Below are 13,148 nucleotides of genomic sequence, written 5' to 3' on the forward strand. Positions count from 1 at the left end.
CTGTCGACTTGTGGCAGTTGTAGTTTGAATTTCAAAGAAGTGTAGTTATTTCTAGACTTAGTATAAATAGTAGTTTTTCATAGGAAAAACAGGTCACAATTCCATCATACAAACTTACACTCAAAGTATCCGTATGGAAGCGAGAAACGAGTCACAAGTTGCAATGTATGAATCTGTGTACCAACTCTTATTTAATCAATGCAATTTACCCTTTTTTCTTTAAGTGTTCTTGCACTTTACTTTGTTAAGTTCGATTGAGTTCAAGTGGATTGAATTCGATTGTTTTTATTGTATTTCTTATATTTTCGACACCAAAACACAGAATTTCTAACAACAAGAACAAACACAATATGTCCTAAGATTTACTGGTTGATCTTGCAAGTTACCATGTGTAAACCAGCGGTTGTTTACGAAAATCCAACGTAAACAAATTGGCACGCCCAGTGGGACTGTTTGTGTTTTTTTTTTTTTTTTTTGTTTATAGTTTTTGTTAGAGTTTCTTTTAATTCTGGTTTGTTTTGTTGTGTATGCAATTAAGAAACAAGAAATTGCTTCTTAATATGACACGCGCTAACAACCAAAAGAAAACAAATCCAACATCTTCAAATGAAGATGTGGATCAAGTGACGGTTGAAGATGATGTTTCATCCCCAGGGAATGTTAGAACATCACAAGCTGTTCCGATTAGTAATACAGTCACTCAAACATCGTCTCAGGCCATGCCTTCGATGGCCACAGTAATTTCTCAAGCCATACCTTCGATGGTTACCCAAACTTCCCATGATTATCCAAATAATACTTCTATTCAAGGAGTTTGGGATCATAGATCAATGCCATATGGTATGCCATCATCATTGATGCAAGGCTTACAAACTAGTGGTAATATGTTTTCAGAGAATTTAAATGTATCATTACCACAACTTTTTGGTCCTGGGATATCTACAACATATAGAAGTTCCCAACAAAATTTAACCAACGCTTCTATGGCTGCCATTAGGCAAACTATGGAAGAAACTAATCATGATATGGTTAATATGATGACCCAACAAATTGGTACTGTCATAAATCCTTTAATTCGAGACACCAATACTAGTTATCAACGGTTGTCTGATCAAATGGAAAGAATTGCCAATTTCTTTGGCGCTCCACCAATCCAAAATACCCAATTGCCTCAAAATCGAAATTTGAGGGCAATTGAAATAATTGCTGATGAACCAGTGGTTCGAAATCATGAAAATATTGTCCAACCACAAGTAGTACAACCACAAGTTCAGGCAGAACCTGAAAGACAACCCATTTTGGTTAACAGAAACCAAGATGCCGATCAAGTGGTTTTACAAGCCCGTCGAAACAATTTCGATGGTCAGAATAATATAGCGGGTATTGTCGAGGCTTTGTTAGCCCAAAATGGTTTGAATATGGGTTTACATAGACCAAATTTTGTGTCTCCTTTGTCTGAGTATGTTTTAGACGCTGAATTGCCTAGAAATTGGAAAATTCCGAAGTTTACCAAATTTGCTGGAGAAACTAATGAATCTACTGTCGAACACATTGCTAGGTTTCTCATGGAAGCAGGAAATATTGCAGAAAATGAAAATTTGAGAATGAAATATTTCCCAAGTTCTTTGACAAAAAATGCTTTTACTTGGTTTACAACTTTACCTCCTCACTCAATTTATAGTTGGAACCAATTAGAAAAAGCCTTTCATGAACAATTTTACATGGGTCAATCTAAGATTAGTTTGAAAGAATTGGCCAGTGTTCGACGTAAAAGTCATGAGACAATCGATGATTATCTCAATAGGTTTCGTCTCCTTAAGGCTAGATGTTTTACTTCTGTTCCAGAATATGAATTGGTCGAAATGGCTGCTGGTGGCCTCGATTATTCTGTTCGAAAGAAATTAGATACCCAGTACCTAAGAGACATGGCCCAATTGGCAGACAAAGTTCGACAAGTTGAAAGACTTAAAGCTGAAAAAACTAGAACTCATAACAAATTTCCTAAAAAGGAAAAAATTGCCTATATAGAAACAGGAGATAGTGAATCCGAATTCGATTGGGGTTTAGATATCATTGAAGACAATGATATAAACCTAGCAGAATTAAAAGATGGACCTCCATATGCTTGTAAAATGTTGAGGCCATCCAATGGAAAAAATCCTGAAGATCCCAAGAGTGACAAATATCCTTCTAAAACTTATACTTTTGATATTACTAAAAGTGATGAAATCTTTGATCTTTTAGTTAATGATGGCATAATATTAGTGCCACCTAATATGAAGTTGCCTCCTTTGGAACAAAGGAAAAAAAGAGGATTTTGTAAATTCCATGGTTTTTTAGGTCATAACTTATCTCGATGTACTCGTTTCAGGGATTCTGTACAAAAAGCTCTTGACGAACGGAGGCTGAAATTTGGAGAGAAATCAAAACAGCAAGTGGATGGAGATCCTGTGAAAAAGGCAGAGTCCATGTTTGCTGATGTTTCTGCCAATGTGGCAGAATCCATGTTTGCTGGTATTTCTATCAATATGGTGGAAATTTCAGATAATATTGATACAGAAATGGTTACTGAGGACCATCAAATTGAAGAGCCAGTGGTTACTGAAGATCAATTGGCCAAGGAAATGGAGAAAGCATATCCAAAGGCTGAAGAAGATTTGGTTGATTTTTTAAACCGATGTAAAATATCTAACACCAATGCTATGCTTTGTCCTCGATGCAGTGCAGTGTTCGATAAAGAAGCTGCAAAAGCAGTTGAAGGATATCAACCTCAAACAAAACGTAAAGGAGGGTGGTTCGAGAACCGTTCTAAATTTGGCTTTAACAAAAGAGGTGTTCCTTACAAGATGAAAACTTCAGAGAAGTATCAAGTGAAGAATCATAAGAAGACGTTCGTTCCTTCATCGAAGTCTCCTATTGATACTTGGGTTTTCTCTGGGGGCAAGAAAACTGGTCATTCTGCGCCTCCAGCACCACCAACAAAATGGGTAAAAAGAGCTGTCAAAGTTCCGGACCAACCGGAGAGTTCTAATCCTAACAAGTATGCTTACAAAAATAACTATAAAGGTAAGAATCCTATGACTAGAACTCAATGGCGCCGTTTTCAACGCCAGAAAAAGGAAGGAGTTTTGAAAGATGTCACTAATGATGACAAAAGTAAGGGAAAACAACCGATAGTTTTCGAAATGGTTAAAAAACCAGCTACTGAAAGAATTTTCCCGCCATTATCTTCTGCTTTAAACATCCCCAAAGGGGATGATGATATTCTAACTTCTACTTTTTCAGATTCTGAACCAAGTCTTGACATTATATGTATGGTTTCTGTACTACCAATTGAATATGCGTATGATGTATCTTCGAAGACCAATCATGATGATGAATGTGATTTCACTGAGGAAATGGCTCGTCATAGGCCTCTGTGTTATTATGTTATGAATAATGGCTGCATCGAAGATCAACATGCAGTGTTCGAGAAACCTGATGATAGCATGAAGCTTCATTTAAAGCCTTTGTTTATTCAAGCTAAGTTAAATGGTGTTGGAATTAACAAAGTGTTAGTAGATGGTGGTGCTACTGTTAATCTCCTACCACAATCTTTTCTAAGGAAACTTGGTATTTCTGAATGTGATTTGAAACCACATAATGTAGTGCTCACTAATTATGAGGGCTCTACTGGACAATCTCTTGGTGCTATCGAACTAGAATTGGTAGTAGGAAGCATAACCAGAGCAACTGTGTTTTTGGTAGTTCCTTCTAAAGCCAATTTCAATGCATTATTAGGAAGGGAATGGATCCATGCTGTAGGTGCAGTTCCTTCTACAATGCATCAAAGGATTGTGATTTGGAGGAAAGATGGTTTGGTAGAGAATATTGAGGCTGATCAGAGTTATTATTTCAAAGCTGAAGTTGATAATCAAGATATCAACAAAAAGAACTTTGACAAACAGCTTCAATATATTGCACCATTCATGGAAAATGATGCATCAAGTTCTATGACTAAAGAAGAAAAATTCTTTGTAAAACTTGCACCAGAATGGGGTTTTCGTTGGAAAACTGCATTCGATGATGACTTCGTAGTGGTGAACAATGAAGATTGCCATGAGAAGATACCTGTAAAGGAAAAAGATTTGCTGAAGACAAGAAGTACTTCGTACAAGAGGGTTACTGATGACCAAGAATATTCAGCAAATGGAATCTCACCAACTGGGTGGGATATCAATAATTGATCGATGGTTGAGCCCAGCATATGGGAAAAGATTACGGCTTATGTAGCCGAGAAAAACTTCGATTTGGCTGAAACAGCCAAAGAAGAAGAGGTCTTCGATGCTTCAGTAGAAAATAATTTTGATGACCTCATTGATGATAAAAAATTAGACTGTATTTATGATTATGAACCTTTGGGTTTTGAAGAAGATCCAATGGGATCTACAATAAAAATGAAGGCCCAAGATCCTCTTGAAGAAGTGGATATAGGAGATGGTTCTGTAAAAAGACCAACATACATAAGTTCAAAGATTCCTAAGAGCTTCAGAGATCGAATTGTGGCGCTGTTGAAAAATTACAAGGATTGCTTTGCTTGGGATTATCATGAAATGCCTGGTTTGAGTAGAAAGGTAGTAGAGTTGCAATTGCCAATCAGGACAGACAAGAAACCAGTGAAGCAAATTCCAAGAAGGTTTGCACCAGAGATTCTACCAAAAATAAAAGAAGAGATCGAAAGACTCCTCAAATGTGGCTTCATCAGACCTGCAAGGTATGTTGATTGGTTAGCTAATGTAGTTCCTGTTAAAAAGAAAAATGGAAGTATAAGAGTTTGTATTGATTTTAGAGATTTAAATCTCGCCACTCCTAAAGATGAATATCCTATGCCAGTAGCAGAAATGTTGGTAGATTCTGCAGCAGGTTTCGAATATTTGAGTATGCTTGATGGTTATTCAGGTTATAATCAAATATTTATTGCTGAAGAAGATGTTTCTAAAACAGCATTTCGATGCCCAGGGGCATTAGGATGTTATGAGTGGATAGTAATGCCATTTGGTCTTAAAAATGCTGGTGTTATATATCAAAGAGCAATGAATTCAATGTTTCATGATTTTATTGAAGATTTTATGCAAATTTACATTGATGATATTGTTGTGAAATCATCTTCTGAAAACAAACACTTAGAACATTTACGTTTATCATTCGAAAGGATGAGACAATATGGATTAAAAATGAATCCATTAAAATGTGCGTTTGGTGTTTGTGCAGGTGATTTTTTAGGATTTGTTGTCCATAAAAAGGGCATCGAAATCAATCAAAATAAGACTAAAGCTATAATGGAGGCTAAAGCACCCTCTACCAAAAAAGAGTTGCAGTCTTTATTAGGCAAAATAAATTTCCTCAGAAGATTTATATCTAATCTAAGTGGCAGAGCGCAAGCATTCTCGTCATTACTTCGATTAAAGAAAGAGGAAATTTTTAGATGGGAGCCTGAACACCAAAAGGCATTTGAAGACATAAAGTCATATTTATCTAATCCTCCTATTCTTTCACCTTTGTTGAAAGACAAAAAGATGAAGTTATACATAGCATCATCTGAAAGAACTATAGGGAGTATGTTAGCACAAGAGGATGAAAATGGTGTAGAAAGAGCCATTTATTATCTTAGTAGAGTTTTAAGTGATGTTGAAACAAGATATCATCCTAGTGAGAAATTATGTCTTTGTTTATATTTTTCATGTATGAAACTTAAGCATTATATAAAGCCTTTTGATGTTTATGTTTATTCCCATTTCGATATTATTAAGCACATGTTATCTAAACCTATTCTGCATAGTAGAGTTGGTAAATGGGCTTTGGCACTCACAGAATATTCTTTAACTTATCAATCTTTGAAAACTGTGAAAGGCCAAATAGTGGCTGACTTTATTGCTGATCATTCCATTGAAGAACCTGTGACTGGGGGCATCGAAACATTTCCATGGACATTATATTTCGACGGGTCTAGTCATAAAAATGGTTCTGGAATAGGTATAGTTATTGTTTCACCAACAAATGAGGTAACCAAATATAAATTTCGAATTAGCCAATATTGTTCGAATAATGAGGCAGAATATGAAGCCTTAATAAATGGTTTAGAGATTTTGCTCGAACTGGGGGCGAAATGTTTAATTATTAGAGGTGATTCTGAATTAGTAATAAAGCAAATAACAAAAGAATATAAATGCCTCAAAGAAACTTTGATAATGTATTACACTATAGTTAATGCATTACTTAAACATTTTGCTCAAATTGAAGTTCAACATGTTCCTAGAGCAGAAAATCAAGAAGCTAATGATTTAGCTCAATTGGCTTCTGGGTACAAACTTTCGAAGGAACAAGAGCAAGAGGTTATTGAAATTAAAACAAAGCGTAATTCGATAGATATTGTGCCTAACAAATTGTTAAGACCAAAACTTGGGAGCATGGAAGCATCTCAAGGATACCTTCAGAGTGAAAAATTTTCTGAAATTTTGGTCATTAACAATTTGGATGATAATGATTGGCGAAAACCCATAGTCAATTTTTTGGAAGATCCAGATGGCACAACTTGTAGGAAAGTCAAGTATAGAGCCTTGAGTTATGTGATAATAGGCAATGAATTATTTAAAAAGACTCCAGAAGGAGTTTTACTTAAATGCCTTAGTGAAGCAGAAGCATATTTGGCTGTATCGAATACTCATAGTGGTGCTTGTGGTACACATCAAGCAGGCCATAAAATAAAATGGCTTTTGTTTCGACAAGGTGTTTATTGGCCAACCATGTTAAAAGATTGCATAAATTTTGCTAAAGGTTGTAAAGAATGTCAAGAACATGCTGGAATTCAAAAAGTACCAGCTAGTGAATTACATTCAATAGTGAAACCTTGGCCATTCAGAGGATGGGCTTTAGATGTAATTGGGGAAATCAAACCTAAGTCATCCAAAGGCTACAAATATATTTTGGTTGGAATAGATTATTTCACTAAATGGATAGAAGTTGTTCCACTAAAAGATGTTACTCAAGATGAAGTTATAAACTTCATTCAAAAATTTATTATTTATAGATTTGGCATACCAGAAACTATTACTACGGATCAAGGATCTGTATTTACTGGTCGAAAGATGGTAAAATTTGCTGAAGAAATAGGATATAAGTTGTTGACTTCAACACCATATTATGCTCAGGCAAATGGTCAGGTAGAAGCAGCAAATAAGAATTTGATTACTATAATCAAAAGAAAAGCTAGCCAAAAGAAAAAACCCAAAGAATGGCATGAGTTTCTTTATGAAGCTTTATGGGCAGTTCGAACTTCTCCTAAAGAATCTATAAATACTACTCCTTTTCGATTAACATTTGGCCATGATGCTGTATTGCCAACAGAAATCTTACTTCAATCTACTCGAATTCAAAGACAAATCGAAATTCCAACAAATCAATATTTGGATATGATGTTGGATGAATTAGTAGATATTGATGAAGAAAGATTAATGGCTTTAGAAGTGCTTACAAAGCAAAAAGAAAGAATAGCAAAAGCCTATAACAAAAGAGTTAAATCGAAATTATTCCTGCAAGGGGACTTAGTTTGGAAAGTTATCTTGCCGATGGATAAAAAGGATCGATGTTTAGGAAAATGGTCTCCTAGTTGGGAAGGACCATGGAAAATTCTAAGAGTTTTTTCGAATAATGCGTATGAGATCGAAGAATTACAAGAAGATCAGAGAATTATACGCATAAACGGTAAATATTTGAAAAAATATAAACCGATGTTACAAGAAATTAAAATTACACAAGAGTAATTTGATTCGAAATAAAAACTTGGCATTAATTTAAAAATGCCAACTGATGGGCTGGTTACATCGAAATGCTTAAAATGGAAAAACCATTACAAAAGAAAACACAAAGTACTTAAAGACTAAAAGCATTTAAAGATGGTTTTCACCATTCAGTTACAATCCCAAAACGATCGAGAAACCAGCGAATTTCTGTATCGAGACGACACTTGAAGCAAGCATTGACCAAGTAGTGTTCATGATCTGGCCCAGGTAGAAGTGAATACCAACCTCCAATTCTCCCATCTCCTGCACAGTTGTGGTAGTTGTTGCAAAAACGACGCCTAGTAAGCCAAATAGGCATGGGCCTATTCCACCAAGGACAGCGAAATCGATAAGTTGAAGTTCCTCCCAAAATGTCGCTTCGAAATTCTGCCAATCGATGTGTCCATGCAAGATCTTCGAAGTTTTCGAGGATGTTTTCTGGCATAGGCATGGAGAGCGCATTGATGAGAAGAAGGTAGTACCTTGCACTCAGAGAGCCAGTGGCGTTGATAGCAGTAGTAAGGAGGCGTTTTATTTCTTCAATGTTTGGATTAGCATCCAACATGTGTTGAGTGCTTCGAAGAATACAGAACATGGCGTTGCCATGATTCCAGAGTCTAAGTTTAAAAGCAAACTTAGAATGAGCCACCATAGCATTGTTGTACCATTCATTGGGGTCGTAGAGGAAGTAGAGGACATCATTTCCAAAAGCCCTAGAAACTTCAGAATCCTCACTGACGCGCCAGTGCCTGCTATTGGTATGGCGAAAAGCGAAAAGATCTTTCCTGCTTTGAGCAGCAATCTTTGCAGCAATCTTGACTAAAAGATCATCACTCAGATTATCAATGGTGGTCATGATGATTTAAGAAAGAAAAAGCTTTGAGTAAGAAGGATTTTTCAGACGAAGACGAAACAAAGAAAAGAGTGATTTTTATAAAAAGGAAAATCATATTTATAGTGGAGGGAAGTTGAAAGAAGTGGCTCAATCAAACGGTTCTTCTTGCTTTGAAGATGATGACACGTAGGAACAGTTATTCCGATGGCCAATGGTTACTTAACTTCGTAACCTGAGGGAAGTTTTAAAGGTTTTTTTTTTTTTTTTTTTTAAAAAAAAAAAAGGATTAATCTGTGTTAAAAGGTCATTTATTTGTTTTATTTCTTTTCAACTTCCTAGGCAAGTTTAACTTGTTGGGTTAAACAAAAAAGTTACTTTTTTGTTTCCTCATCATTAAAATGTCTTGGAAATTGTTCCAATCTTATTTGGATTTAAATAAAATTTAAATTCGATATAAGAAAATAAGAAAGGAATTTCGATGATTGAAAAGAAATTGTCGTTCGAAATAGAAAATGGTCCACGAATTGTTATAAAGACATTACAGACCAAGATATTCGATAAGGCTGAAATAAAATAAAAGTCTTAGAGAATAAAATAGAAACAGAACTAAATCTCAAATGATGAGATGAGTTTCTCGATTTGGCTCTTGTATTCAGCCAGTTGAGTATCGAGAGCATGGTTGTCACTTGCAAGTTGAGCAATGGTAGACTCTAGTTCCTTGGAGAGCTTGAATTTGTTAATAGCTTCATTGGCTTCTCGATTTCTGGCTTCATCCTTAGCCAAAATTTCAGCTTTTTGAGCTTCCAGTTCTTTAATTTTGGCATCGATGTCAACCACTTGCTGCTTCGCATTGTTTCTTTCTTGCTGAAGAGTTTTAAATTTCTCTTGGAAGGATGACAGTTCGATTACAATTTGATCATGATGCGCTTTCTTCTCTGCCATTTGAGCTTGATCAGTTTTCCTCTTCTGGAAGTTTTGATTAGCACTCTCCAACATTGGTTCAAGATAATTAAACAGGTTTCGAAATTTCCAACCAGTTGGGAGAGCACCAAGTTTTTCAAATAAACTCCTGATTTCAGCAAGAGCTCCAGCATCTTTTTCAATCAACTCTAGCAAGTTGGCTTCGATGATCTTCTTTTGAAATTCTGCTAGCAGGTTGTTCTTTGAAGTCTCAGAGGGATTTCCCTTGGATGAATCAGAAGTTTGGCCAGTGCTAGTTGAGAAAAGAGTATTACTCTTAGCTATCAAGGCAAAGGCATTGAAAGGATCATCTTTGGCCAATCGATCGATTTCTTCTAGATCGATCATAGGGGTATCTTGTTGAGCAATCATCTCTGCATCACCAGGAGCATTTTGTCGAGTAGTTATGTTTGTATCTTCAGTAGCAAAGTTTGATACATTATCTCCAAGGGTGGGTGCAGAATAAGATTGATCATTGTTGAGTGATTCATCATTTACCAAGTCATCAGTGGGTGTTTCTGTTTGTTGTTGTTGAGGAGGATCCACTTTAAGACCTTCTGGACTGCTAGCATCATCATGCTCATCTTCTTTGTCTTCAGCAATTGGTGAAGTGGTCTTCGAAGAAGGAAGAACTTGCCCATGTTGTGATGGATTAGTTTGTTCTTGTTCGATACCCTAAAAAGAATAAGATCAATGCTTAAAACAAGATACTTAGAAACATTGCGTATAAAATATGGTTTTGATAAAATACCTTCGAACCATTATCACCAACATGTGAATGAGCACTAGAATGAGAAGTCTTTCGAAGACGTTTGAATGGTTTAGATGGTGAGATGGGGGGAGAACCTTCAGAAGCTTCCACTTCGACTTCCTTTTCTTGGACAAGTGAAATTTGTTCTTGTTTTCTTTTCCTTCTTCCTTCAGTATGGACTTTGGGAAGTGTTACTTTGGAAGCTTCAATCTGTTCTTTAGTTATCTCCACCTCGCTATCATCATCAGAGAGATCGACAGTTGCTTGTTCTTTCTTGTTCTTTGATCTAGAAGATCTTTTTGATGAAGTTGTTTTCACTTTGGGTTCCTTTGATTTAGAAGGTTCCTTTGATGCAGTCTCAGATTTCTTCGATTCAACTTCTTTAGTTTGGGAAGCTTTCTTTTTCTTCTTGTCAGACTTGCTTTTCGAAGTGTTCTGGGTGCTGGCATCATCGAGCTTTGCTTCTCCTGGAGTTAAAGGCAAAGCTGAAATATGTGATTATACAGATAAGTACTATTTCTTCTAAAAATAGTATTAATATATTTTAGTAAAAGAAAAATCATACCCATGATACTGGGAGTTTCGATTCGAACTTGGGATAATTCATAGCCAAGTTCACCATTATATTGGTATAAATGGCATTTAGCATAGGTTACTAAATTATTTTGTGGGAATTTGAAATTATAAAGTAACCATTTTGGGTATGGTGGCCTAAAGGCCAAAGCAAGATTACAAGATGGAAGTTTTGCTAGTTTCATTTTCTTTTCTAAAACATAAAGATATTTATTGGGTGTTCCAGGGGGAAAAATTGTTTCTGGAATTTTTTCTCGAACTTTATCTCTCAGAGTTTGAGCAGCATAATATACTGTCCTCTTTGGATGTAAAGGGTCATATGTTGTTTGATAATATCTTTGAAATTGCTGAATTTCTTTAATGTGCGTACCTCTAGTCTTCTTGTCTTTGTTCTGCAAAGTGTGAAAAGTACTGGTCAGTTGAGGCAGCAATTCATCAGGATTCCCTCGATTGGATTGGCGTGTGTAATAATTTCGCCACCATCGAAAGAATGCTTCAGAGCATGCAAATGATGTTGAGAAATATGTAGGCTCGAACACAGTTGTTTTCCTGGCTTGAATTATGGATTTCCACACAGGTTCGATCAGAGGAATTTTCCATTCACTTATACTTTTGAACAAAGAGCTGGGTTTCGATTGAACCATACCAAACTGTCTAGCTACATGGTTAGGTTGATAACCATATACTCCATAAGGACTACCAGGTGTAAGTCTGCTAGATAGATAGGTAGGGGTCAAATAAGCTTCCCATATAGCATTGATTTCTGTTTTGTTGGCTGCTTTCGAAGTAGTGGGAAAGTCCTCTTTGAACCAGTTAGGTCCATATTTCCTAGTGGTAAATGGTGCCATCATAGGGGTGAAAATGGGACAATCAAGCAGGGTTTCGTAAGCATTCTCAAAAAGTTGTTGTGAAGACTTATTCCCATCGGGGTGAAACATAGCTAAGCCTATACCTTCAGTGGTCTTGTCTGAGTATGCTGATGTGTAAGAGGAAGGTAGAATCGAAGCAAGTTTTGATCCAAAAATGGCTAAAAGCCATAGTTGGAACAACCATATGGGTCCTGATACAACTAAATTCCCACCAGTTTGGGGATAATCTCTAAGATTATTAGTTGTATGGTTAAGGGTTTCATACAAAGAACCTAGAATCAGTTTGCTTAAACAGATATCTGTTCCTTCATGTAATTGACTAGCTAGACACATGAATTTCTTAGGGACTTGTACTGACCTTGAGCAAAAAACATGCATAGATAACCAGTAGGTCAAGAAAGCTACATGTTCATCTGCAGATACTTCAGCACATTCGGTATCATGGTTGTTAGCTATAAACAAACCATAGGCAGGGCTATCGAAATTTACTGAGTATTGAGAGGTGGTAACATCTGGATTAAAGGTGTATCCAGTTGGTTTTAAGCTAGTAAGGCCAGCCACATCTAAAAGGGTAGGAGTGAGCATTCCACATTTCAAGTGAAGGCTGTTGTTCATTGGGTTCCAAAAATGTAAAGCAGCAAATATCAATTCATTATGGTATTTTGGACCATATCGAGATATTTGGATGAGATCAAAAATCCCTTTCTCCTTCCAGAATTGTCCCTTTTGTTTTTGAACTTTGTCTAACCAAGCAATGTATTCTGGATAAGTTTTTGGTTCAGTCCTAATTTTGGATTTTACAAAACTTAGGTCAAAAGGACCTTTTGTGAAAATTAAAGGAGGTTGAGTTTCGATGCATGGGAAAAGAGAGTTAATCTCTGGAGTTTCAGGTTCTAGAGAAATGGGGCCTAAGAATGCATGTGGAGTATCAGTACAAGGGATGATTACCTGGGTTTTCCAGATAGCTTTTTCAGCTTCATTGATCTCTGGTTCATTCATAAAAGCAGGAGCAGCACTGGCGATTTCTTTAGTAAAATCAATGGGTTCTTCGCGATTCACATGAGAAGTTCTTGCTGCGTTCGTCATTGTTTAAGTGTTTTTGTGAGAATTTGATGAATAGTGAAGATTTCGTGGTTAAAGATAGAAGTTGCAGAAAATTCAAAGTGTTTTCTTCGAGAAAATTTTTGGCGGAGAAGAGGAACAGTGAAAGTGAAAATGAAATGGTGAAAAGTGAGAAGAGTAAAGGTGAGTTTGTTTTTATATGGACCTTTGATCATGACACATGTCAAGATCTTATTTTGACAGTTTTACCATTAAAGTGTTGTCTTTTCCAATGTTAGAGA

The 13,148-nt window shown here is 36.2% G+C and overlaps 1 protein-coding gene across 1 annotated transcript; it reads right to left on the minus strand.

Moving 5' to 3' along the window:
- Positions 1 to 7,938: 7,938 nt before the first annotated feature.
- LOC146916460 (uncharacterized) lies at positions 7,939 to 12,891 on the minus strand. Its single transcript, XM_085721647.1, has 2 exons — positions 12,164 to 12,891; positions 7,939 to 8,299 (listed from the first exon to the last, which is right to left on the minus strand). Exons 1-2 carry the CDS (start codon positions 12,889 to 12,891, stop codon positions 7,939 to 7,941), a joined length of 1,089 nt encoding a protein of 362 aa, XP_085577773.1.
- Between the last annotated feature and the right edge of the window lie 257 nt (positions 12,892 to 13,148).

The sequence above is a fragment of the Medicago sativa genome, chromosome 6 (assembly GCF_051527215.1).
Source record: "Medicago sativa cultivar Bolivia chromosome 6, Bolivia_mono, whole genome shotgun sequence".
Classification (NCBI taxonomy): domain Eukaryota; kingdom Viridiplantae; phylum Streptophyta; class Magnoliopsida; order Fabales; family Fabaceae; genus Medicago; species Medicago sativa.

Coding starts and splice junctions, on each gene's coding strand:
- LOC146916460 (XM_085721647.1), bottom strand. CDS start 12,891: ATGACGAACGCAGCAAGAACTTCTCATGTGAATCGCGAAGAACCCATT. Junction 8,300..12,163: donor ATGCATGTTTTTTGCTCAAG/GTCAGTACAAGT, acceptor TCTGAGTGCAAG/GTACTACCTTCTTCTCATCA.